General features: G+C 43.2%; 1 protein-coding gene across 1 annotated transcript in view; it reads left to right on the top strand.

The window, feature by feature from the left end:
• The window catches only part of ADAM23 (ADAM metallopeptidase domain 23), a 748300-nt gene that overhangs the window by 699579 nt on the left and 21936 nt on the right, over positions 1-26785 (top strand). Inside the window, exon 22 of the mRNA XM_078680301.1 lies at positions 2768-2887. Within this exon, the coding sequence (XP_078536427.1) occupies positions 2768-2887 (120 nt within the window). The remainder of the gene's footprint in view (positions 1-2767; positions 2888-26785) is intronic.

Genomic DNA, 26785 nt, shown 5'->3' with positions numbered 1-26785 from the left:
CTGACTCAGAGCTAGCCTTTTAGAAAATAATGCCCACAATATGGTATCAACTCTCAAAACTGAAAGCTAGAAATTGTCATTTTTGGAAGCATTATGGAGTTAGTAACAAAACTCTCAATTACATTTAGCATATATCAACTGGAAATATCAAAGTGTCTAAAATGACCCATGTGCTAGTGACAATCATCCATAAATGTTATTTGGATCTGTATTCTTTTACAATATTGTCTTTTAAGCGCGATGCACAATTTGCTGTCACTTCTGTATGTGCACGGTCAGCTAATACTAAATATAACCTGGTGGTAATTTGACTTTGCCACGCAAACCATAGCATTAGTGATAATAATGGAAGCAAATCGGAGCATTAGTGTTTGCACATGCTTTGTAGCCTTGATCTGTACATCAGGGGCAAAAACAATAGGAACACACTGCTGTTTCTCGTGCTTTTATTTAGTTGTTTGGTATGAATATCCCATAAAAAGTTTCATATTTTCTCCAGTCACAAGTTAATATACAAAATCTGAGGCCAGTGACTTTAGTAGAAGCCTAATTATAAATACAGATACACCCCTGTGAAGGCCTTCTGACTTCCTGCTCCCCAGCAGAGCGGGTGATTAAGGTTAGAGGTTCTTAGATCATTGGGCTTCCACTGCATGAAATATGAACTACTACTGAGCAACCTCCTTGAATTCTTGGAACTCTCTGGTGTCAATAAATATTGGTGGTTCCTGACAGATTCCCTGAGAGCTGGCTAAAAGTCTTTATGGTATCCAGGGATTAAAAGGGACTAATGGAGAAAAGAGGCTGCCAGAATGGAAACCTTGACATCATGGGTGGGGAGCAAATACAGTGTGAGAGCATATTGAATTCAAATGTCAAGTATTGAACTGACTGCCTTATAACTTTCTAGTCCTGGAAACAGGAATATGCAATCTACACATAATAGCCCCTGAATGTCTACTGTTGTGGATGTTGAAAGTAACATTTAGAGCATTTGCACAGTCAAGGTCACTGATATATTGCACCCATTCCTGAAGAGTTCCTGAATAATATGTACGTAGTACAACTCTACCACCTAAGTTCTACTGAGCAGTAGCTTTACCACTGCAGAAAAGCATTACTCCAAGGGAAGGCTGGTAGGAACTTGTGGTACCTATCTGGAAAACCCCCCAAACTGGCTGAAACGCCTAGTCCCATTCTAAGAACATGGAGCTCATCGTACATGCACCTCTGTGGCAGCCTCCGCAGGGCAATTGAAAGTGGCAAAATAGAGACAAATTATGAACACAACCAGAGAAGTCTCCAATAGTATCCTTTGACTTTGTACCTTGAATCTGCTGTTCTTTGATATGAACTTTAGTTTTCAAGTTTCTTATCTTCATCCAGGTGTCCTGCTCAGCACATTTGATGTCATGAAAGTTACTCTAGGCACAGGACTTCACTTAAAGATTAGAAGATGACCTATCAGCTTGCTGGTTTATAAGGCCATCTCCCCTTCCACTCACCAACCTTGATTCAAAGTCTTGGAAATTACTCTAGGCACAGGACTTCCCTTCAAGATTAGAGGGTGACGTATAAGCTGGCTGGGTTACCAAAGGACCTCCCCTTATACCTACTAGAGGACTACCCACCCAGTCTAGAGATTTCTGTAGGGATGCTTCTGGCAAACATGTTTCTAAAATGGTTGGTGCTCATTACATAAAGGAGTAATAATGGCCTGCCCCACATAATGGCAGTGGTATTCTTATTTTGTATTCTAGAAACACCCCTCTCAAAGAAAATTAAGTGTCCCTGAGAAAACTCCTCATGGATTGGGGACATATGTGACTTTTCCTACCATGGACGTTCTTACATGGTGGTCCAAGGCAATAAAAATCATCACGCATCCCTTGTAGACTATGGTATCAGAAAGCCGGTGCTTCTCCAACCTCTAAATGAGAAGGGGAAGCAGTGGCTTTAGTGGGGCTGTGGCCTCATGACCCTTAAATTATTCTTAATTCTTCAGGCTCATTTCACTAAACTGAGATTTGCTCCATAATTAAGATGAAGTGTAAAGGTAAAATCTTTACATCCATACTTTCACATGAATTCATTATTTTGCTGGAGGTCTACAGGTCCTACTTATAACCTAACAAACATTGGAAATGTCATTTTCCATGATTTAGTTTCATATAAATGGTTTTTTTTTGCCTTATGGCAACACTTGAACAATATATCTTTTAAGTTGTACTTTTCTAGTTAGTGGTGTATATTGCAATTTTACTCATTTAATGCATACTGAACCTCTACATTCTGTATGTCTCAACTATTGTTGCTTGCAGTACTATTACCTCTCACTCTCCACACAAATCTGTAAAGAGCAGTCTGTGTGCTCATTCAAGCGACCAAAATATCAATGAGAGGATACCCAAATCGTAAGGTGTGCACCCTAATGCCTGGCTCTCTGTTAGCCGGGGTGCGTGCAGGTAACAGCAGTGGATCCGGGTGGGGGGGTATTTCGCGGGATGCTCTTACCTGCATGCATGCATCTGTTCACACTTACCAATGAATAGAGGGTGTGCAGTGTGGCAGAGCAAGTACAGAGTGCAGCAAGAGAGAATATTAAAAAAGAAAGAAACAAAAGAGAATAGAATCTACAAACATAGTTGACGCTGTAAGCACAATTTCATTTAAAAATTCGGTTTTAGTATGTAATGACTATTTTATTTGTCCAACTGCTATTTATGTTTAAGGGCCTATGCTTTAATTTAATTTTTCTATCCCACAGTGATGTATTCTGTGGATTTTTGCTCTGTACTAACGTCACCAGAATTCCACGGATTGGACAGATTCAGGGGGACATAATACCCACATCCTTTAAGCATCAAGGACGGGTGGTAGACTGCAGGTATGGAAATATTTTAAAATACAAAATGCCATCTCTGTTTCATTGATGTAAATTGTATATTACACCACCCCACTCTACTGCTCAGGTGACAGCAGACTGTTGGGGCCTTTAGGGGTGGGAGCATGGCTGATGCCTGGGAGAACAATTAAATGAATACAACTAATTTCATAGCGTGCGCTGCATCGCATTTTGCAATGCAGGGCATGCAACAAAATTCGCTTTGTTCATTTAATTGTTTACTTACCTGCAATCATCCATATTCCTGTGTTTACTACCCCCCACCCTGCCCCTCCCCAGCTCCGCCTTTCCGCCCCACGGAACTCCCTCCACGGGCCGCAACTGTCCTTCTTGGCAACCACCAGCCCCAAATTAGCCAACATGAGTTTATGCCTTGTCAGGTCCAAATCTGTGGGGATTCCCAGTATAAGGAATTTTGCGTCCAACTCAAGTTGGGCCTCTAGTATGTTGTTTAGTTCCTATAATATCTTGCTCCTATATGTTTGAACCCTACTGCACTCACAAAGGGTGTGTATGAATGTACCGCGTTGTGTGTGGCATCTGAGGTAATCTGGGTTATCTGCTCTCCCCATGGAATGGATAGCCATAGGCAGCTTGGATAAGTTTGGGGCTCCACCATTCCAGCTATGGGGTACAGGGTAGATTTATCCCAATTAATCCTGTATCCGGCATGTCGGCCATATTCTTCAAAGATTTGTAGTTGTTTGGGGGGTGTCTCAGCTGGGTCAGTGACGTATGCTAAAATATCATCCGCATATAGCGATATGCGTTCTTCCTCCAGAAATCGAAACTCGTCTATGAAACACCCCAGACCTTTACGAGTTCGAACTACACTGCCCAAAGGCTCCAGTACAAGGGCAAACAGTAGGGGAGACAAGAGACAATCCTGCTTAGTGCCTCGTTGAATCGACCAACTCGTCGAGATAACCCTGTCAACTCAGACGTTAGCCTCAGGAGCATTATACAAGGGTGCCAACCAGTCCCTAAAGATTGGGCTGGAGCCAAACTTTTCCAAGGTGCATCTCATGAAGGGCCAATGAATGGTATTGAAGGCCTTCTCAATGTCTAACAAAAGGGCTTTCCAGACTCAGAATCCTGGCCAACTAATTGGCCAAGCGTCGTAGGTTGAAATGCGTGGCTCGCTTAGGCATGAACCGGATTGGTCTGTATGTATCAAGGGGTACTGACAGTCAGGAGCTGCGTTGCAAGAATAGTGGCAAGAATTTTGGTCTCAATGTTGAACAGAGATATGGGCCGATATGACCCACAGTCCTCCAGAGATTTCCCTGTATTTTAAATCACCGCTACAGTGGCCATTCCAAGATCTTGTGGGAGAATCCCTTGTTCTTTTGCCTTCAGGAACATGTTCAGTAAGTGTGGTGCCAGCAAACTACTGTTTAAGTAAAAAATTCTCCCGGGAGTCCGTTTGGTCCCAGGATTTTTCCTGACTTTTTGCGGCCAATGGCCTCTGTCACTTCCTCGAGAGTGAGGTCCTCCTTTAGTCTGTCCCTCTCCTCCCAAGAGAGCGAGGGAAGCTCGATTGCGTCTAAGTAGTGGATTATTTGCGCCATGTCCGCCTGAGATGTAGCTGCATACAAGTTTGTGTAGTACCGTGCAAAGGCCCCTGCAATATCTGTAGGTGTGTTATGTGTGGAGCGTTGGTCTGTAATGGACGTTACCCATCTTGACTCCATTTTCTTCCTGCCCAGCCACACTAGCAGTTTCCCTGCCCTGTCACATGTCTCGTAGAGTCGATGTTGGACTGCCAGTTGCTGACCCCTCAACTCCCTGGTCGTCAGCGCCTGATATTCCCTTTTGGTTATTTCAATTTGGCGAAGGGTATGAAAAGTCAGTATGGAGGTGCCACTGCTCTTCAAACTCAAAAGCTTGCATTCTAATGTCTCCATCTCCTGGGTATCTCGTCTCTTTTTATGGGCATTTATATTTTGCAATCTGTCTCTCAGCACAGTCTTGAATGCTTCCCATAAAGTGACTGCAGACCATATTGAACCTACATTCTCCTTAAAATAGAGCTCCGAATCCACCCTGAGCTCTTTAGCAACCCTATGATCTTTCAAGGCCCATGGGCTCAGTCTCCAGTTCATTACTTGACGATCACGCATCCCGCCCACCGTTAATAAAAGCAGTGAATGGTCTATGATGCCCCTAGCTAAGTATTCCACCCTATCCACTGGTCCGACCTCACCCGCCAGGGAGATAGTCTAGTCTCAAAAATACTCTATGAGCCCCCTAAAAGTAAGAGTAGGCACGCATAGTTGGGTGGTGTAGTCTCCACAAGTCAGTCAGTCCAAGGGCATCCTGGAATTTTTCCAACATTGTGGGTCCTTGGGGCCCAGGTCTTAGTTGGGTTCGATCTAGGGAGGGCTTGATCACATCATTGAAGTCCCTTCCTATGATGTGTATAGTGGGTCCGGAGTGCAGTAAGATCTCTGTCAGCCTATCTAGCATACGTTGTTGCAGTCGCGGGGTGCATAGGCACTAAAAAGTAAGAACGTCTTATGGTTCCAAATTCCCAGCACTGCAACATAAGTGCCGTCAGAGTCCACCCACCCACCCAGTAACACTAAAGGGAGCTGAATTTTTAATGAGAATTGCCACTCCTCTCGAACCCTTAGTAAAACCTGCATGTGCCAGGGTATTATACTGCCCTCTTCCCAGGAAAGAACAACTCGAACCCAGCTGGTGCATCTCCTGCAAAAGGATTATGCTGGGTTTAAGTCGTTTGAGATAATGAGATACGAAACCCCGCTTGATTTTGTTTCCTAACCCATTGACATTCCATATTAATGCAGTGAATCTGTCCACAGTCATTGCAACATAATTTGTAACCCATTACATGTCCAGCCCCCTCCTAGAGGATTGCCAACATCCCAAAATTCCAGCTCAATCTCGGCATTCATTTGATTTAACTGAAAAGAACAGCCCGTGACAATCTCAATACACAACATTTGACAGTGTCTAACTTACCCCCCCGCCCTATACTCTGCAGGTACCCTTACCCTCCCCCAATTCGTCAACATGACAACTCTGGCACGGGTAATCCACTAAGAGCTCTGTAGCCCTACCTCCCCCCCGTTCAATTAACTTCACAATAATACGATAACATCACTCAGTGTACTTCACTCTCTCAGGCCAAAGTTCTGCAATGTCTGCCATGCCTTAGGGTTATCTTACTGTCTGCTGGCGGCCGCCTGGCCCCATCTCAGTCCTCTTTGCCATTAATGGGCGTATACTGTTGTTGCGTGCTTGTGTCGAGCAGAATTGAGTCTGGGGCTTCAAACCGTTGAATGTTCTCCAGTAACGGGTGTTCACTATCTGCATCAGCTGAATCTTCTCTCTCTGACAATTCAGTGTGGATGTTGTGACTCGATCTCAGCAAGGTGTGTGTTGCGTGGTCCTGCATGTCATCGTCATCAGAATCCAATATTTGTGAACTATTTTCTCTAGGCCGCAAGGACCTCCCCGGTGTTCCTCGGCTGCATCTCGGATTATCAACACTTGTCTCCCGCGCTTTTGTTTGGGCCGCTCCAGACTTGAGCCCAATATCTTTTCTCTGACCCGATCTGGAGCTTGGGGTGATCTACGCCTGAACTGTGGCTGTTCCTCAATCCAAGACCATGACTCTTCCGGAGTTTGAAAAAACAACATGTTGCCTTGGAAGATAACCAGGCTATCTGGGTTTAGGTTTACACCTATAATAACTGATAAAACCCCATCGAAAGGAAAATCGCCATCACCGGTGTAAACATATAAACACTGAAAAAACACCTTCACAACCACAAACTAAGTGCCATTTAAATAAAGGAATAGATGAGTGAAAGAGTCATTTTTATTTCTTCCTCAAGGGGCCAATACAATGTAACTTTGTTATACAAGGCAGCAGCAAAGAAGACTGGGCTGACATTATTCTGCTTGAGTTTTGTTGTTTAGGGATGTCACTAAAATATTGTCACTTCTTCCTTCTGCTTTTTCAGTTTTGTGGTCCTTGGTCTAAAGATGCAGTGTGCATGTTGTTGGTCTTATTTAGTTATCTTATAAACTATAGAGAATCAGAAAATATCAAAATCGAATTTGATATTTTGGCTACATTTGATTGCATTGATACGTAAAATGGCTGGTTTCATTAGAATCTTTCCCAATATGTCCCATCACATTTCCCCACAGACAGAGAATCAGTGAAATACTTTGGTATATCAGCTCCCTTTTCTAGTGGGTCAGTATTGATTGTAAGTGAATTGCCAAACACCCCCACGCTCTAAACATCCAATGCAAGGTTTAGCAACTGCTACATGTGAAAAGAATGTTGTCACCAAGTATCTGAGATAGTGGTGAAAACATGACATCAGACGTTTGGTAAACATGGAACACAGTGTCACTTGGAATGCTGCTGAAAAAAGTTCCTACCAAGTTCAATAAAGATTGGAGTGATATTGTTTGTATTTGCAGTAATTCAGCTACGTATATGAAAACGTTTTTGATGGCCTGTCAAAATCGAAACCCGAGCTGAAGTGCTTCCCTGTAAGAGATCCTTGTCACTTGCTAGATAGTATGCTGAAAGCATCTTTAGAATCTTAAGAGTTAATGATAAATACTATTGAGTTTGTAGTCCATTCTGGTGCACCGTTTCGTTATGCCCGGGAACAAAATTGCTAATATTTCTCATTTTGTGCCTTGTGTGGCATCAAAGAAAGAGTCGTAGTAACTGTGTCATTTAGCCAGTGGTTCTCCATCCTAGATTATCCATGTGGTGACCGTTTTCAGAATTTTTGCTTAGTAATGATACCAAAGACAAGAAATGTGATGATCTTTGGACACATATTGATAGTGATGTGAAAAAAAAGTAGTCTACAGCATGCTTAGGTTTTTACAGGAAATCTTGACTGCTGTAGTGCTCAAAATACTAGAGTCTGAAAACAACCTTGTCTACAAAGTGTTCAGCGTAATTGGTGTAGATGTGAAACATTTCCTGGAGAGTAGGCTGGGCGGCACTTTTAGTGACTTTGGCACTGCAACATGCTCCATGTTATAATTCTTGCCACTTGGTAAGCAAAGAAATGTTCATGAGCAATGCAGGGAATTTTATTTTACAGTCTATGGGAAATGGTTTGTAATGCTGTATAGAAATGTCCCTTCACCAAACATGGCATTTGAAGTTAATGAAGCCTCACTGAGGTACTCTGCGCAAGTTCTAGCTCCCTTCTGAATTTCTCCAAACTTTGAAAAGTACTGCTTTATTTTTGGCCGCTTCAATAACTGAGGGCATATGTGCCCAATTCAACACATATGTTGCGGAACATGTCCTTGAGAATCACAATCTTCAGGTGCACCAGTATTGGCATGGAAAGCTATGTCATTGGCCAGATTTAGCAAATTGTGTACTGGCTGTTTTGGCGTTGCCCTTATCAAGTGCCAATGTTGAGAGGACCTTTTCACAGAAAAAAGTTTACTTGGGAAGAAAAGAGCGAGCTGGCATGACCAAAGACTGACTAAAGAAGTTTTATATGGTGTACTACAATAGGCTTGATTTATAAAAATGTATGTGGACCTCTTAGACCCTGTACACACGCTATCTGTACACATGCAATATCAGTGCAGAAAGCAAGCAATAATTAACATTAAATATAAATTCCATAAACACTGGAAAAACACTGTTTCTGTTCTTTTTAATGGCACGAAAATGTGTAACCACTGATAACCACTGTTTTTTTAAGGTATTGAAAAAACTGAAAAAAAAACACCAGAATTTACCAAAAATAGAAACTGAAAACAGGAAAGCCTAAAGATAACTTTAAGCTTGGCCGGAACAGTGACATGCACTGAATTTCGAGTACTCGAAGCTTCGCCTTGACCGGATCAAAGGTTTGTAGTTGCTTTTTCACGTCCTCTGAGTAGTCCGGGAATACCATCACTCGAGTATTTTCATATTTGATCCCCCCCCCATCTTCTTCAGCTCGCGCAGGATTAGGTCTCTGTCTTGAAAGTTCAAAAAGGGGGCTATCAAGGGTCGAGGGAGGCCACCGGAGGCGGGCGAGCATTAGGCATCCTGTGTGCGTGTTCTATGACAAAGCAGGATAAAAAATGGGTATTTGGAAGGGTGTCCTTTAGAAATGTCAGGAGAAACTGGCCCGGGTCTGTTCTTTCAGGGTTTTCCGGAAAACCAAGAAATTGAAGGTTATTTCTGCGGGCCCTATTTTCAGCATCGTCGACCCTCCTGGCCACTTCTTTCATTGAGGCTAAAGGCCCCATCACTTCCTTCCGCATAGAGTGAGAGGTATCTTCGAGTTCCGAGATGCAGTGTTCAGCTGCAGTAACTCATTCAGAGACTTTTTGCAGGTCGCGGCATAGCAATGTAACCTCTGAGCGTACCTCCACCATCTTCTCCTCCAAGCTTTCTCTTGACTCGTGGATTGCTTGTAGTATGCCCGCATTGTCCGGAAGGGGAGCTGAACCTCCCTCTCTCCCTGTCGACGCAGGGAGCACTTTGGCAAATTGATCTAATTTACTCTGCCCGATGTCTTATGCTCCTTATCTCTCACCATTGCAGGCCGTCTGGTGTGAAGATGTAGCTAGACACTCTCTCCCACAGTCACGACCCTCATAGCACCACTGATGGCTTCCCAATGACTCACCCGTTGTGGTGTCTTGTAGCTCCCAGGCCAGCTGTAGTGATGTCCGTCGGTCTGCTTGGGCCAGTGCATAAGCCCCAATGCTTCCCCCTGTTATGGGTGAGTACCACAGGGGGACACATCCCCCATCTCCAGACATCACCTCTTCGCTTGTCTCAGTATACTCTTGGTACTAGCAAGTACCTAGGAAAGGGGGGAGAATGCAGAGTCCAGGCCCAGGCCTAACAGACCACATACAGGATGCCTTCTTGGCTCCTCCCACCTATGTGGTGGACTGTCTTGTCCCTCGTGTCTGTGTGGCTCCTGCTGGCACCTCCGTGGGATCACGTCCAAAGCGGTGAGCTGATCGCTCTGCAAGTTGTAAGCCTTTGTAACCGGGAAATGCTTGGCCCACTACATGCACTGTCACCACTGGAATGTTATTTCCCCAGAAAGCCAAGAGCTTGAGATGCACACCGGGGCCTGTAGGTGCAATGGTCCCCGGCACACGTACCTCGACTGCCCGCAGCTGCGTTGTTGGAATCAGCCGGGGGGAGAAGAAGACACGTGTCCAGCCTCTGCTCCGCGACGTACCGCAAGGTTTGTGGGCCCAGACCCGCCACCTCCCAGACTCTGCGTTGCCGATGACAAAGAGGGTCTCCAGGGCAGTTCCGGAGCCGGCGAGCCATTTATCTAGCCCCAGGTGGAGAAACTTGCCTAAGGGCCCGCGACTCTGTCAGTCCCCGCAGCACTCAACCAGGCAGCTCACATGGACAATAGTCAAAGGCCGTAGGGGTAGAAGGAAGAGTCCAGCAGTCTGCCCCCTTAAGCACTCCCAATTATACGGCCAACTCCAAGCAACAACTTAGTCATGGGCCCCTAGTCCCCCTCTCCCTCCTCCGCTGCAGCCAGAAAGGACCTTCAGGGCCGCGTGGCCTCAGGCAGGCCGACCTGTGCAGTCTCATTCAGTGCAGAAATTGTCAGGAGTCACCCCTCCGCCAGCAAGGCTCCTTCGGTCCGCGCTTCCCGGTATTGCAGGCTCGATGTAGCGCTGTACCGGGTGGACTGTCTCTGCTCCTCTCTGTTGTGCTCATGGATGTTGGGGATATTACTCGCTGCTAATTCCGCTCTGCGGTGCGTCGGCGCCCAGGTGGCGTGATCCCCCTCCACCTCGCAGTTCAGGGCCGTCGCTGGCTCCACAGATCACCACTGGCCGTCCCGGCAGGCCACCATCTTAAAGGGCCGCACACAGCCGGCGATGCAGGAAGGGTTCATATTACCGCGAAAACCCCCTGTTCATTGTTCCTCCAGCCCGCATCATCCTCAGCACACCGTCCGGTCAGCACTGGGGCAGTTTTCAGGCTTCGAGGGTCAGGATATGTGCCAGGATTCAGTCGGGGCCGGCGGAGTTAGCGGAGAACCCAGCTACCCGGCCATGCGGTTGGCCTCGTGATACTACATTGTTAGACATCGCTGTTAAAACTGTAAAGTCCCATGTGTGCTGTTATTGTCTCCTGATTTTTTTTTTCTGCCATTCTCTTTCCTGAAACCCTTTTCTATGGTGTGGATATTCCATATTTTACCTCCTCTCTCGTCTCAAGAGTACAACGGGATGTGCGCTAAGAGTTTGCCTGTACCAGGAGAGGGTAGTTCTGCTATCTTGAACAAGACGTACCTCTGGGAGTCACTCTTCTGCGTACTTTATAGAAAGTAGGTACGGTTGAAAAATATTGCAAGTTAGCCATAGAGAACATTTTGCCACAGGAGCAACTGTTACTGCTTCTGTATTGATAAATTCTAGGACCTCCCAAATGTATCATTGGACAAATACACTGGCTCAAATTGATTCCTCGCTCAGTGCAATGCATGATAGAACTTTTTGTCCCACCATTCAAACATTTCTATAGCCTCTAATGGGTTAAAGGGAAGTGATGGTTAGTATTGCTCAGAAAACTATAACCTAAGTTAAAAAAAAAACATTTTGCATTCTCCTAGCCTTTTTCTGTGACCTGGTGTTGGTGGTTTTAGGCATCTGGGCACTTTAGCACTGTGGTCCAGTGTAAAGCGTGTAACGAGTAAATAGTGATATGCAATATATCAACATTGTGGTATTATGGTTATTGTTTGACAGCAATTATTGACTGAAAATTGTGAACATAAAGTTCAACAGGCACAGTGCGCACTAGAGCGGGTCTATCCGGTTCGTGGTTTGATTAGCGGGAGCCCACCCCACGTTCTACTTTGGAAAATCACCGCTGCGGCCCGAGCCGCTAAAGAAATCTTTTCCAGGCCGCTGCTCAGCACGACCCGAAGTCAGGCGGGCCTCGGGATGGCCGGAAGCTGGGAGTCCGGAGCCTCGCAGGCTCTACATCCAAACCCCGGATTGTAGTGTAGTTCCTATCTTCCCAATAGGCTCTGCGCATTGGAATAGTACCTACAGCAGTAAAGGCCTAGGCCAGACGTTAACTAGGTCTATTACTGTCGATACTAGACTTAATTTTTGGGTTTGCCAGCTAAGCTCAGAGTTCGCTAGAAACTTTCTCGAATGTTCAAGGAAGGATTAACTTCCCTGATTAGACAAGAAGGGATTTAGTTTCTGACAACCATAGAACATGACAACTTTGCTCTCCCCTAATCAAGAGTCAATCTCGAGAGTCGTGTGAGCACAAGGCAATTATTTTACTCAGTCAGTACGTGCATTCTTAGTCTCATCAGAATGTAGAGAAAAGGAAGAGACGGGCGTGTTCAATAAAAAGGTGTTATTTATTGATCAGTCTCTTTTCTCGTACAAGAGAAATGGATCGATATTATTGCAATACTTATAGTTAAGTAAAGTGCATACATTAAAAGCAATAGTATAAAATAATACTGTAAAAACATTGATATGGTTTCTGAGCCATATGATGTTTAAAATGATTAAAATATATTTACATACACATATACATTTGACTAAACGTACTCAACTGGTGTTTCTAAATACGCCTACCCCGTGTACCTGACCTAAGTCTAATGCGTGGGCGGGAATAGAAAGTTACAGTTTAAGTTAAGTTTGTTTTTGCCAAGTGAATAACTAAAGAATTCTCTGTGAGGGGTTATTCAGTTCTGTACCTGGAAGTTAGGATGAATGAGGAATGGTATCTCTTTCTCTGCTCTCGATATTCCAGGCTGCCTGCGAGGGCTACCCGGAAGCGCCGGTGCTGGGTCTCTCGGCTTGAGATAGCAGCGCGTCTCTCAGCGCGTCAGGAAGGCGGGGCTGCTGCCAGCGGGGTCTGCTTCTGCTCTCGGCTTCGGCAAGTATGGCTGCTCCGTCTTGTCACCACGCGTGTGTTTGCATAGGGCAAGGTCGGCAATATTTATACCTTAAAGGTGCCGAGATTGACGTAAGGATGGACATAGGTACGTCAATAAAGATGTCATACGACTTGCTCGTTAGCACATTCTTTTGCAAAAGTTCTCTGTGAAATCAAAACAATGGCCGCACGGATTATCCAGGTTGTCATAGGTTTGATTTGTTATGAGAACGTCGTATGCCTTATCAGGGGCTGGAGGAATGTCGCTTGTCTAATTAGATCTCAAGCGTTATGACCTAATCAGATAACACGTTCCTGTGCCGTAGTGTGACTGCGTCAGATAACGGTATCTGCATCATGGGGGTTTTCTTGCCTCATGGGCTGACTGTTAGTTAACTTGATAGTTAGTTTAACCAGAATAGGGTCAGGAATAGGGGGACTGATTCAGAACCTATAGAAATACACGACACCCACTCCACGCTAACTATGGTCATATCTACTAATCTATGCATAGTATAACATAGTACAACATACTATAGAGTATAGTGTATACCTTACCACCCCAAAATACATAAATGCATTTCGAAATTTTCAAATATACTGAAAAATTGCAGTCATATATATTGTATGCACTTAAGCTATGAATTAAATGCAAAAGTAAACACGCATTTTATGCATTATTGCTTATTGGTATATGAGAAATACACATGAAATGGCTCTTAATATGGCTATACAGAAAGGAAGTCCGAGACCATTTCATCACTTAATAAAATATTTGTGAACCTACCAGCGGGCAGCTAAAGTCTATATAAAGTATCTAAAAATAGAAATCTTAGTTCTCTAGGAATAGTTTCTTACTTTAAGCAGAAGATCAGTGTCCCGGGAAAAAATATGTAGAAAAATATTTTAAGGGGCATGCTGAAAAAATTGCTGTCCGTGAACTGGATTGTAATTGTTCATGTGACTTTATTTTTAAAGTTGAAGGCCGAATTCAGGGAACGCCGTGTGCGAGTTTACTCAAAAGTCTCTATTTCTGTTCTGGAGAGAACATCATATCATTCAGGCTTTCGAAAAAACTGTCAACAGCTTCATGGGAAAGTTCCACTAAGTCGGAAATAGGGGTAACCATGCATTCGTGCGCATGATTGTCTCCATTGACATTCTGATTTGCATTGCTGACAGAAGGTCGTACCTGTTCGATGTTGCTTTCATCTTGAACTTCACTACTCTTCAATCGTAGTGGTGAAGATTCCAGGAATGCCGTCATCAGGATTGGCAGCCTTTGAGGGCAGCACAAAGCGTGAACCTTGGTAGGAACCAACAGTGTATCTGCATCCACTGGCACATCCGATTGTAGCGTCAGACAGGTGTCTAACACGCATTCTTCTCCGCATAGCAGACACCTTAGTACAGGTAAAACACACCTTTGCCACATTGGTCGAAATGATAGAAACCAAGTCATGTTCAGGTCTCTAAGCCGGGTGAGTCCCAGGATTTTTGATATCCGGTCCCGGTATCCAATGGCTAGGATCGTATCTTCCATTGTCGCGAGAGTTTGATCTGTGACATGGGTTGCCATAACGAAAAATAAGGACTAAGAATAGGATTCCTGCAATTAGTCCCAGGATCAGGGGAAGTCCGCCAAAAATCGAATGGACGAAATCTGGAAAAATACCCAGTATGGCTTTGAATGGTGTTAATGCCATCGAAAATACTGTCTTAAATACCTTTGAGACCCCAGTGGTATCAGAAATATTTAAGATTTCGCTCAGGATTTCCGCGAAATGTACGGGGGAATTAGTTGATAATAATGTATGTATCTCTGCAGTCGTCCTTGCGACTTGTAGATCATACGTTTCTTTTGATGACGTGAGCCTTGTAGGCGTCTGAAGAAGCACTGTTTTCATTCTGCTTAAAGTGTCTATTCGAATAGAAGTAATTTTCAAACTGGGCCATGCCCTTGCCTCCCTGTCTGGAAAGGAGCTGGGGAACAAAGAACGTCCACAGCACTTGACCTTCGCTGTTGTAGTTACTAGATAAGGAGTCCCGGGCATAAGACTGCAACATCTGCGGTCTACAATAAGAATGTAACTCCCATTATAGAGTCTTTGAAAGAATGGTTCTATTTCAGTTGCAGGTGCGCCTTGCTGGTGACATGAAAGGTTGTATGAATTCCCTTCACAGGCTCCATGCAAACTAATTCCGTTACACAGAAGCGTGCCGCTTAGTGACATAGCACAATTGTTGCCACTAAGAAACACTTTCTGTCCTTTATTACTGACACATGCATGTGAATAGGGCAGGTTCCAAGTTGTTTTAAGGTACCCCTTTCCCAATTTCTCGTACATGCCAGCCTGTATATATTTTTGGCAGTATTGAAACCTGAAGGTTGAGATTGGAATATTTATGATTCCGTGGATTATCCATTCACTGACAGGTCGTTCTGACATTATCATTGGTAATCTTTCTAGTTTTTCAATGCTCAAGATTGTATAATCAGCACCCTTTTGCGCCATACCGATTTGTCTATCAGTAAGGTTAAAGATTTGGAATAGTGACGTTGTGTTGATTAAACGCCAAGGCACATAGCCTGAACGCAGATTTTGTAACGTCCAGCCAAGCTGTACAATGGAACGCAATTGTGACTGACCATGTTGTAATAACAGTAAGTCTTGCGATAATATATCGATTGCTGAAGACACAATGCTGTCCAATGAAAAAATTCTGGAGGACAGAGTCATTAACCCATTGTCCACTACAGAAAGTGATTTTTCCAAATTGATACGGTCAATTTCCCGTATTCTTTCTGCTGTCTCAATTTGAGTAACCTTCCAGGCCTCATTGTATGCTGCATATACAGAGGCTGCTATGAAACGCTTTTGACGCTGTTTGCGCGGTCCCAGTATGAAATCACGCAAGTCAGCACCATCAGTAAGTAAAGTTAGGTGTTGCTTAATTTCAGGCAGTGTGGAAGACTGTAGCCATTGAAGGCATAATTTGCCCACACTGTAGGTTGTTATTATCCCTGGGTGATGTCTTTGGGGATATCTAGGGTCTGGCCTGGTCATTTTGAAACCCTGTGTTTTATTCAGGAATCTATCTTGACAGTTATTTGTATCTGTGGGCCAGATCAACCATTGTTTCCAATCAGGATGAGTTCTGTTTTGGTTTAATATATGGTTTACGTCTATCTCTTCATCTGTATCAGAGCTATTGCTAAACATTGTTGGCTTTGGAATAGACGGTTTATTTAAATCTTTGATTTTGGCTAAGCCAAGACAGGTGGTTTGTTGAACAGTGTCATTTAAAAATATCATTTGTTCTGGGATCATGCAGGCTCTAAACAAAGCTTCTAAACCCTGTACTTGCCATTCTTTAGTACCCCAAACACTTTTCAAATCAACATTTTTGTCCCAATAATCAAATCCAAAAGTATTCATTTTTTCAAAGAATGAATCTGAATATATCAATTTTGTGTTGGTTATCATGGTTTTCATCCCTGTCTTGTTTGACAATTTAAAATAAAATGTTTCAGCATTACTTGTGTTAAAACCTGAAAAATATGAATATTTGTCGTAAACGGTTCTAGAGCTTCCTTTTGGAGGTGTAGCACAATGTTCCCATTGATTATAATTTAAAACATTTCTAGGTTGTGCAGATTTATGCAAAAAATGGTTACCATAATGGTTATAGCAATACATACTATCATAATTTGTAGAACCTTGCAAATAATCATGTTTTGTAAATTTAGCAGACATTACTAAGTCAGACATCATGTTGTTAATACTCTCGAAGTCCCAATCATCAGCAAATGAGTTTGGTTTTGCAAAGTCACTCAAAGAGATCTTGATTTGGTGTGGATATTTCAGGATCTCGACCGGACCATAAATTTCATAGTCAGTGTTGTCCCAGGCTACCCCACCAGGTATCGGATTGGCTGTGAAGTTGGCTGAAGAAAGTTCTGGAGAAAGTTCTCTTTTCTCGACGTGTGAAGATGTGTGTGGTTTGAGGATCAAGTTGATGTTCTGACTTGCTGTGTCCATTTTAGCATATTTTCCCTCAATGAAGCGTCCCAAAGTAAATACCATGATGAGCCAAAGTATGAGGATAAATGCACCAAAACCCACCCAAAATTCAATCCATGGAGAAACCAGATATGTTTCTTTCAGTTGTTTCAAAAGTTCCTTCGCTTTGTCTTTAAAGGATTTTGATGATGGCTGTGTCTTTGATTCACTGAGGCTTTCAGACGAATCATCGAAGTTGATGAAGTAACCGGATGCAGTTCTGTCAATTGTTCCAATTGCTTCAGGATTTTTGTTCCTTGCATTTTCACTTGGTACTTCAGTATAGATTGGTGTGTCTCTGCTAAATGTTTTTATTTGGGTTTTCAGAGGTCTTAGTTCTATTGCATTGTTGCATAGTCCTTGTTGTTCTTCTGTAGGCGTTTCGAATGTGATGAGCCTCTTTGTTAGGACCTCTGTACTGGTAGCAAACCTTGGTGTTCTGCTACTTATTGGGAGTCCACTTGGCCTACTGTTTGTTATCGGCCACATGTTGTGGTTTTACCAGGTCGATGGATACAACTCGGTTCTCCTTTTTTCCAGCAAGTGGCGGTAGTACAACTGATCTTGTCCCGTTGACAGACAAGACAGGAACTGCTTTTCTGTAAGAAGGCCCAAATTCCTTCTTTACCGCGATCTTCTCCCTGACTAGATCCCCGACTTTTGGAATCCAGACAGGTCTTGCTGGGACAGGTGGTGATTCTTCAGTGGTCGTTGGCTGTTGTTTCAACTGTATGTTGCTCAGGTCTTTTCTTGTTTTGTTTAAGTCCTGCAAAATAGCCAAACGGTCTTTGACATCAAAGGTTTTTTCTATTACCACTGAAGTCTGACTATCAAGGTCAGAGATCAACATCCTAGTTCCGAATAATAATTCGTACGGACTGAATCCCTTCAGAGAATTTCTTGGCAAGTTATTTAGACTACGTTGGACACTTATTAGATGTTTGACCCACCCAGCTCCCGAACCTAATATCCTTTCCATTATAGATTGCTTTCTGCCTTGGTTTTTTCTTTACACCATCCCATACCCTCAGGAAGGAAGTGAGAAGATTCCCGCTGGGCTGTGCTCATTTGGCCATGTTTCCCCCCCAGGCTGGATTGCCTGAGTGAAAACAATGGTCGAACGTAGCATGCTCTTAGCGGATATGCCATTTAGACTCGCAAATCTTGTATAATAGTCCGGACGTCAGCCGAGTGCTGGTGATCTACATTATAAGTGCAAACTAGCCTGTATATGTTAATCGCAAGCCATTCTTTTTGCTGGTAATATTATCTGCCTTGATACGACGAGGTATTAAACTGCTTCTCTCCCCACTGCGATCTCTGTTGCAGTTTGGGCAGTTTTTTACAAACATGGTGTAGTGCAGGCTCATGCCTGGCCACCAGTACCGTGATTGTAATTCTTCCAGAGAATCTTTTAATTTAAGGTGTCTGTGACCCTCGCCCATGTGTGCGTCTGCGATTAACAAGTTTCTCCTGTCCATGTTTGGAATCACTCTATCCCCCACTCCAGGGATTCGAGCAAAAGGGACGGAGTTTGCATCGATTATGTATGTATAATTGAGTGGATAGTTGATCGGTAACGCTGAGCAGTCGCCTTTTGATGACGTTTTCACCGCCAGCATTGTTTCACCGTCAATGTATTTTAATGTACGCTTTTTTCGATCTACGGGAGCCGATTTAGTGGCTGCCGCTGCGGCTGTTTCAGCCAATGAATTCCCTACAACGTGAACGCCATCACGTTGATGACTCAGTGAGTGAGTCACGTGAGTCTTTGGTAGTTCTTTTTTCAAAAGAGCTACTTGTTCCCAGAGCAGTCTCTGCTTTATTGGTGCATCTGTGTCATCTTTGTAACCGTTCTGAATCCATGTCTGCAAATCCTTGTTATATGCTTTGACGCAGTAATATGAATCTGACACTATAAGTGTCGGGAAGTCGCGATCCGCATTATCTAGCGCCATTTTCAAAGCTAATATTTCAGTTTGTAGTTCTGAATTAGTTTCTACTGAGTGTGATTTTGTTAATAGAGGTCTTAGTTTACCTCCGCGCCACACTTCTTTTGTAATCTCACATGTGGGATTGTATGCATGTTCCCCCCAAACGGACGGTTGGGCATGTCCGTCTGTGTAGATTACACAGGCGTAATGTCGTAGAGGCAGAATGTCGATTGGCAGAGGATACGTCTTTTCATATTTTAGATTTTTTAATTCTTCTAGTTCTGGATCAAAGTAGTGGTATACTTTGTCCGTTGTGATTGAATTCACCCATTGTATCCATTCCGGATTCAATGTTGTTGTTGGTAAATTACACGGTGTTGTTAGTGCCTCAAAGGCTGATTCTGCTGTTCTGACTGTGATATGTCTACCGTCAGCTATGTCTTTTTCTCTAGCTATTGCGGTTTGAACTGCACAAATAATTTTTTCTGTATTACTGAATTTCTGTTCAGCTTCTGTGTACAAGTGTGATTTGAATGCAATTGGTACCTTTTCTCCCTCATTAGAGGTCAGGTATGTGAATCCGCATCTTCCTGGGATGACTCGGATCACAAGATTGCGTGTGTTATCACTTGTTTCTAATTTTGTTTTAATTAGCATGTCTGTTTGTAAGGATCTCAAAATTTCTGTGTGTGTTTGAGTCCAATTGGATCTTTTAAAGTCTGGTTTAATTAGATCATAAAGGGGTTTGACCCTTTCTGCGTAATTTGCAATGTATGTTCTTCCGAAATTTAGGAAGCCTAGAATTGACTGTAGGTTTTTTAGTGTTTTAGGAGCTTGGATTACGGCACATTTCTCTAGGAAATTGTCTGCCAGGCTTTTACCTTCACTTGATAACTCATATCCTAAGAATAGGACCGTCAGATGGGCAATTCTGGATTTTTTGAAGTTGAATTTGTAACCCTCTGCAGCGAACCCAAGTATTATGGTGTTCACCCTTTTCAAGTGAGTCTCCAAGTCATCATCTGTTAAGTAAATGTCATCAACATAGGATAACGCTTCATCATCATATAGTTGTAGTAATTCTGTTACTCTCGCTGAGAATACCCCCGGGCTGTTCTTGTACCCCTGGGCTAACCGACAGAATTGTTTTTGAGTGCCATTTACTGAGAATGCAGTTAAAGATCTGCTCTCTGGTGCTATGTTTTGACAAAAGAATCCATTGGAAATGTCCAAGGTAGTTTTGTATTTTTTGCGCACTATGTTATTCATTAGTGCAGCACTATGTGAGTTTTGCACTGCAAAGGTTTTGCAACATGTGTTAAGGTGTCGGTAATCCAAAACTAGACGATATGAATTGTCTGGTTTGGAGACCGGAAACAAAGGATTGTTCATTTGTGAGGTGCAAGTTTCAATCACCCCCTGGTATTCTAGCTGATCTAGTATTTCATTTACTTGTTTTTTAGCTTCTTGCTTAATTGGGTACTGCCTTTGTGCAGTTGGTTGTGATTTTAACTGGATTTTGTGAGGAGGAGAATCCTCATCCCATCCTACATGATTTTTATATAAAGCAGGTGCTAAGGCCACTGCCCACTTTCTAGCAAGTGTGTATTTTTTATGAATCGGTATTTGATTCGAGAAGGCAGGCATAATTACTTCTTCGCCATGAGGGCACTCCCTGACAAACTCTGGTGGCCAGTCTTTTTCAGCTAGAAGGATGTCATAGCCTTTGGAGAGGTTATCCCAAAATAGTCCCCTTATTTTCCTAGTCTTATCTCCCTCTATACGTAATGTTATCTCGTATATCTTGTGGGGCTTGCTAACTCTGGTGTCTGCAGTTTCCACTTGAAGGTATTCATTCGTGTCCACTGTCTCCAGATGATTCATAAGGACTTTGCGAGCTATGCTCACCTCTGCTGCGCTGTCTAGCATTGTCTGAGCCCACTCTCCGTTTTTCAGTTGTGTCCTCAGTATTCTCGGCATTTTTAACTACCTTGATACTGGCTACCTTCTTTTTTGGAAATTGTAATTTCTTTTTTAGCTGAGCAGGTTCCTTGTCTTTGGACTTGGCGTGCTCTTCTGATCGTCCTCTTATTTCCGATTTCTGCGAGGAATTCTGAAAAGATTGAGGGACGTGTATCAATGTCTTGATATCTATCAGGTTTTTTAATATTATCCCTATTTCTAAGGTTATATCTATTCCCAGAGGGGTCACTCTGTGGTGACCTCTGTCTTTGGTTTGGAGATTTCTCTCTTCGCCTCGGAGACCTTCCTCTGGACTGGAATTTCTTTTCTTTAGGATTGGATTGTTTATTTCCATCCCAGTTCTTTTTTGGTGAATTATTATTATTAAAAAATATTTTTTCTGGACTTGTAGTCAGTTGCGGTTTTACTGGTATTCCACCTAGACTATCTCTGCCTAGTTCTTCATAGGATTTTTCTATGATTCTGGCAATTTCAGCTGGTTGGTCTGCTATATCTGTCTCTTTTAACCTCTGGCGGATCGCCACGTTTGCTGCTTCACCTTTTATGTTGGCTAATAATATAGCCGAGACCTGCTTGAAGTCTTTTAGTAATTTCATACCAAGAGTTAAAGCAGGTTCTGGACCGTATTCATCTTGAATTTCTTTTAGCACATCTGGTATCACCGAAATGGATGGGACACCGTGCGTTTTTGTGTAGATGGAAGCAAAGACTGTACCCCAAGTGTCACAGTCCTCAATGTGTGGTGCGATTCCCATTGGGAGACATATAGTCAGAATCCTGTGTTTTTCCAGCGGGGTGGTGTCAGGAAACACCGCCTCTATTTGGGTGATTTTCTGTGCCAACCAGAATGGTATTTGTTCCCGTTTAGCTGGAACTTTACCTAGGCAGGATTGGATGTTCTGTGGTGTAATTTTATTTGTGTTCCCCTGGTGAGGGGTCAGCTGTGGAAGTTTAATCGCTGGCTGAATTGTTGAAGTCCGCATTACATACTGAACTAATTGTCTATGAATTTTTAGTAGTTGTTTTAGCTGTATGAACAGCTCTGCTGCAGGCATTCTTTCGATGTCTGGATGTGGTGTGTATCCGGCTAAGACCGGCCACGTTGCTCCTGGTCTTCCTAAAGGACCGAGCCTTGTAATGTGATTGTTATGTATTAGGGCGCCATCAAATAAGAGCAAATGCTCTTGGAATTTGAGTGGTACTTCCACCTCCTCGAAAGAAGTGTATGTTTCTGGAGGTTCCTCTACTTTGTAATAGTGGAAGTACTTTGTTACAGCATTTGCTGCTGGAAAATGTATCCATGAATAGTATACCTCTGTCTGCCGATATTCGTGTGCCTCGATTACGAATATGACTGTGCCACCTCTAGGTGTCAGTCCATTTTCTATAAGTTTTAGAGTTATAGATCTCCTTTTGATGACCGGAATGAGTATTATTTCCGCGTCTGCTGCTTGCATGGTAGCATCAGCATCTGCGAGTTCAGTAGCTAATCTAACTGCCTCTCTTTCGTCATCACTCTCTGCCATTTTACAGACAGGATGGTAGTATGTCTATTTGCAGATCAGGTTTCTTTATGGAACAAAGATTAGATGTACAATATTTTGGAACTGTTTATCCTTCAACGTTGACTTGACCAAGAACCATACATAGGAGTTCCCTCCTGCGAGGTTTTGGAGGATATAACCTTTCACCCACTCCAGACGTCTTTGGAGTATTCGGGAAAAGGGGTCTGAGTGAGAAAGCACGACTGAGTTACTCTAAATGTCTTACGTTAGTTTTATCGCCCTTTCCAAACGCGTTGGGCGCCATGTAGTGTAGTTCCTATCTTCCCAATAGGCTCTGCGCATTGGAATAGTACCTACAGCAGTAAAGGCCTAGGCCAGACGTTAACTAGGTCTATTACTGTCGATACTAGACTTAATTTTTGGGTTTGCCAGCTAAGCTCAGAGTTCGCTAGAAACTTTCTCGAATGTTCAAGGAAGGATTAACTTCCCTGATTAGACAAGAAGGGATTTAGTTTCTGACAACCATAGAACATGACAACTTTGCTCTCCCCTAATCAAGAGTCAATCTCGAGAGTCGTGTGAGCACAAGGCAATTATTTTACTCAGTCAGTACGTGCATTCTTAGTCTCATCAGAATGTAGAGAAAAGGAAGAGACGGGCGTGTTCAATAAAAAGGTGTTATTTATTGATCAGTCTCTTTTCTCGTACAAGAGAAATGGATCGATATTATTGCAATACTTATAGTTAAGTAAAGTGCATACATTAAAAGCAATAGTATAAAATAATACTGTAAAAACATTGATATGGTTTCTGAGCCATATGATGTTTAAAATGATTAAAATATATTTACATACACATATACATTTGACTAAACGTACTCAATTGGTGTTTCTAAATACGCCTACCCCGTGTACCTGACCTAAGTCTAATGCGTGGGCGGGAATAGAAAGTTACAGTTTAAGTTAAGTTTGTTTTTGCCAAGTGAATAACTAAAGAATTCTCTGTGAGGGGTTATTCAGTTCTGTACCTGGAAGTTAGGATGAATGAGGAATGGTATCTCTTTCTCTGCTCTCGATATTCCAGGCTGCCTGCGAGGGCTACCCGGAAGCGCCGGTGCTGGGTCTCTCGGCTTGAGATAGCAGCGCGTCTCTCAGCGCGTCAGGAAGGCGGGGCTGCTGCCAGCGGGGTCTGCTTCTGCTCTCGGCTTCGGCAAGTATGGCTGCTCCGTCTTGTCACCACGCGTGTGTTTGCATAGGGCAAGGTCGGCAATATTTATACCTTAAAGGTGCCGAGATTGACGTAAGGATGGACATAGGTACGCCAATAAAGATGTCATACGACTTGCTCGTTAGCACATTCTTTTGCAAAAGTTCTCTGTGAAATCAAAACGATGGCCGCACGGATTATCCAGGTTGTCATAGGTTTGATTTGTTATGAGAACGTCGTATGCCTTATCAGGGGCTGGAGGAATGTCGCTTGTCTAATTAGATCTCAAGCGTTATGACCTAATCAGATAACACGTTCCTGTGCCGTAGTGTGACTGCGTCAGATAACGGTATCTGCATCATGGGGGTTTTCTTGCCTCATGGGCTGACTGTTAGTTAACTTGATAGTTAGTTTAACCAGAATAGGGTCAGGAATAGGGGGACTGATTCAGAACCTATAGAAATACACGACAGGATCTCAGGAGGGACCCCGGGTGAAGTGAGGAGAGGCGGCCGAGGTCGCCAATGGCAGCACAGGGCTCCCGTGAGTGAAGGAAAGCCCCGCGTGCAGGAGAAATAGTGGCGTTTGGTCAGCGGGGCTCTCGTAGCGAAGAGAGAGCCCCGCATATTGCTGAGCCAGCGAGGGAGGAGACCGGAGGAGTACTGCCTGCAGCCACAGTGAGTAGGGGCTTCACCATTGTTGTTGGTGCCTGTTCGAGGCACAGTGTCAAGGCCTATTCCCAGAGCGGACCAGCCGTTGCGGGCCGCTCCAACGAGGGGGGCATATTGTTGTTAGAGGGCCCTGATGGGCCCTTGCGTTCCCCTATTTGACCATTCTTACAGCTGCCCCGCTTGCAAGAGTGCAGCTGCCACGTTTTGAGAGCAATTTGGTTTAGAGAGGCCCGATGGGGTTGAAGAGGCACAGATGTGCCAGGCCCCTTTACTTGGCTTATTCACAGCTGTGCCGCACCAGCGCAGACAGCTGCAACTGTTGGGGCATATTTGTCCAGAGGGCACAGTGAGTGTCCAGGACCCATTTGATGTTCACAGCTGCATGGCAAGTAGCATCAGCTACTACGTTTAGGTCAACAGTTCTTTCGGAGCATGTTTTATGAGATAGGAGTGAGGTATACTCCTCTGCCCCAGTGCAATTGCGCACGTTGATTCTGCTGCATTGGCAGCCACCCTGACTTTGTGCGTCATGGGCATTTGAGTCCCTTTGAGAAGGCCAGTTGGCCAGGGGGACTGTGAGGCCTGTAGGGTGCCGGGCCCTAATGTGATTTATGTGGTGCTCGGAAATGTGATTCATGTTCTGTGATTTACGCACCCTGTTTTATGCCTCTTACTGTAGTTTATGTATAAGGTTTTTGCATACTGTGGTTTATGCTAGTGAGATTATTCTTTACTGTGAGTTATGCTCCTAATGTGAGATATGCCTATGAGGTTATGGTCTAATGCGTTTAGACTTATGAGATGATTGCATAATGTGTTTATGCTGGTGAGGTTGGCGCAGAATGTATTTCATGCCTAAATGTTCTGCTTAATTCAGATACTCTGTCCATCACCACCCCCCTTTTTGAATCGTAAATGTGATACTGTGCATAATATGGTTTATGGTGCAGGATAATGCTGAGTACAGTGTTTGCCAGTGCTGACTGGTTGTGTTCTACGTTTATGATATGCCCTACAGTTACTATGTTCACTGAGTGATGGTTCTGACAGTGGGCCAAGTGGCCCTGTCAGGTGTACATAATCCCTTGTAGATATTACCCAGTGCCAGGTGGCACCATGTATATTATGTGATTACTATTCTAATGAGTTATGAGAATATAAAGGCTATTTATGATATAACCTTGTGTGGGGTTCCTTTTGTGGTGTGCCTGGTATGTTGTTTCTGTGTGCGTGTTGCGCAAACGCTTTACACATTGCCTCCGGGATAGGCCTGACTGCTCGTGCCAAACTACCAAGGGGGTGAGCAGGGGTTATCTTTGGCATGTAACTCCCTTGCCCTGACTAGAGTTGTGGTCCCTGCCTGGCTTTGGTGCAAGCCTTAGCCAACCAGAGATCCCATTTCTAACAGTTATGGATACAAAACAAAATCTAAAAAAACACAAACATTTGCTAGTTATGGCTCTGTAAACTAGTGATGACTTCTCAAATGATGAAATCAACAAGGGGAGCGACAGGGAAACCATGTGGTGAATTTGTTTTTTATTTCTTGGTATTGCTGAGAAGCTATGGATCCATTAAAATGCAAACAATAACTCACACACTTAAAGCATTGCTTATGACCTCACAATAAATAGAAAAAGTGAAAAAAGCAATTAACAAACAATATGCAAAATAAGCAAATATAATCAGTCCAAAGCGACATTCTTAGTCATCTCTGTTAAAGTTGTTAGGGTAATGAGATAGGTAATCTCTTTTGTGAGATAATTTGCAATATTTGGAATTGTATCTGTTTCATTGACCGGCGGGTATGAGCATTTCATTTGGTGAGCAACCTTTCAAGACCTCCTATGATTTATGAGGCTGTTTAGTTTTTGATTTGTCTACGGACTGTCTGAACAAATGCAAGGGAAACAAGATGACTGTCCTCGCAGCTTTTTTCTGAAGGATTCCATCAATATCAATTGTATATGCTAAAATTTGAAAAATCCGCCAATCAGAATATGCACATTTTCCAGATTATCTCGATATTCATGTACATGTAAGATGGTTTTAATGTGATCAGAACCCCGAGATTGCAGTATTGGACCATATTAGATATATTGGCCATTATGTATTTTTTAAATTGCATGTTTAATTTGGGGTGGGTATTCTGAAAATGTGTTTTCTTCAAATTGCAACTAGCAATGGTTAACGATTACAATTAGAATATTTAGGTTTACCTTTCATGAATAAATTGTTATTAATACACAATGGACAATGGCGATGGCCAAATCATATATATGTGGCTCTGTGGCTGCAGCTTTAATCACATTATTTTGGATTTTACGAAATTGCTACATAATTTGCCAATAATTCAGAAAGATACCTCCATAGAAGAACGAGATGGCACCCACTCCATGCTGCAAACAATGTTTATTAGCATCAAGGTTGAGACAACTACCTCTTTTCAAGCATAACACGGGTTTTTTCTCAAAATATTATTGTAACTACACACATAAAGAATAGTAGGTTTAAAAACTAAAAGAAAAAACCAAAAAAATGCTACAGAATAAGTACATTTTATATTACAATTAACAATCATTTCATCTCATTGTACTATGC

This window comes from Lissotriton helveticus, chromosome 3_1, assembly GCF_964261635.1.
Source record: "Lissotriton helveticus chromosome 3_1, aLisHel1.1, whole genome shotgun sequence".
Taxonomy (NCBI): domain Eukaryota; kingdom Metazoa; phylum Chordata; class Amphibia; order Caudata; family Salamandridae; genus Lissotriton; species Lissotriton helveticus.
Note: the sequence above shows the minus strand (reverse complement) of the source record. Positions and strands in the feature narration are given on the sequence as shown.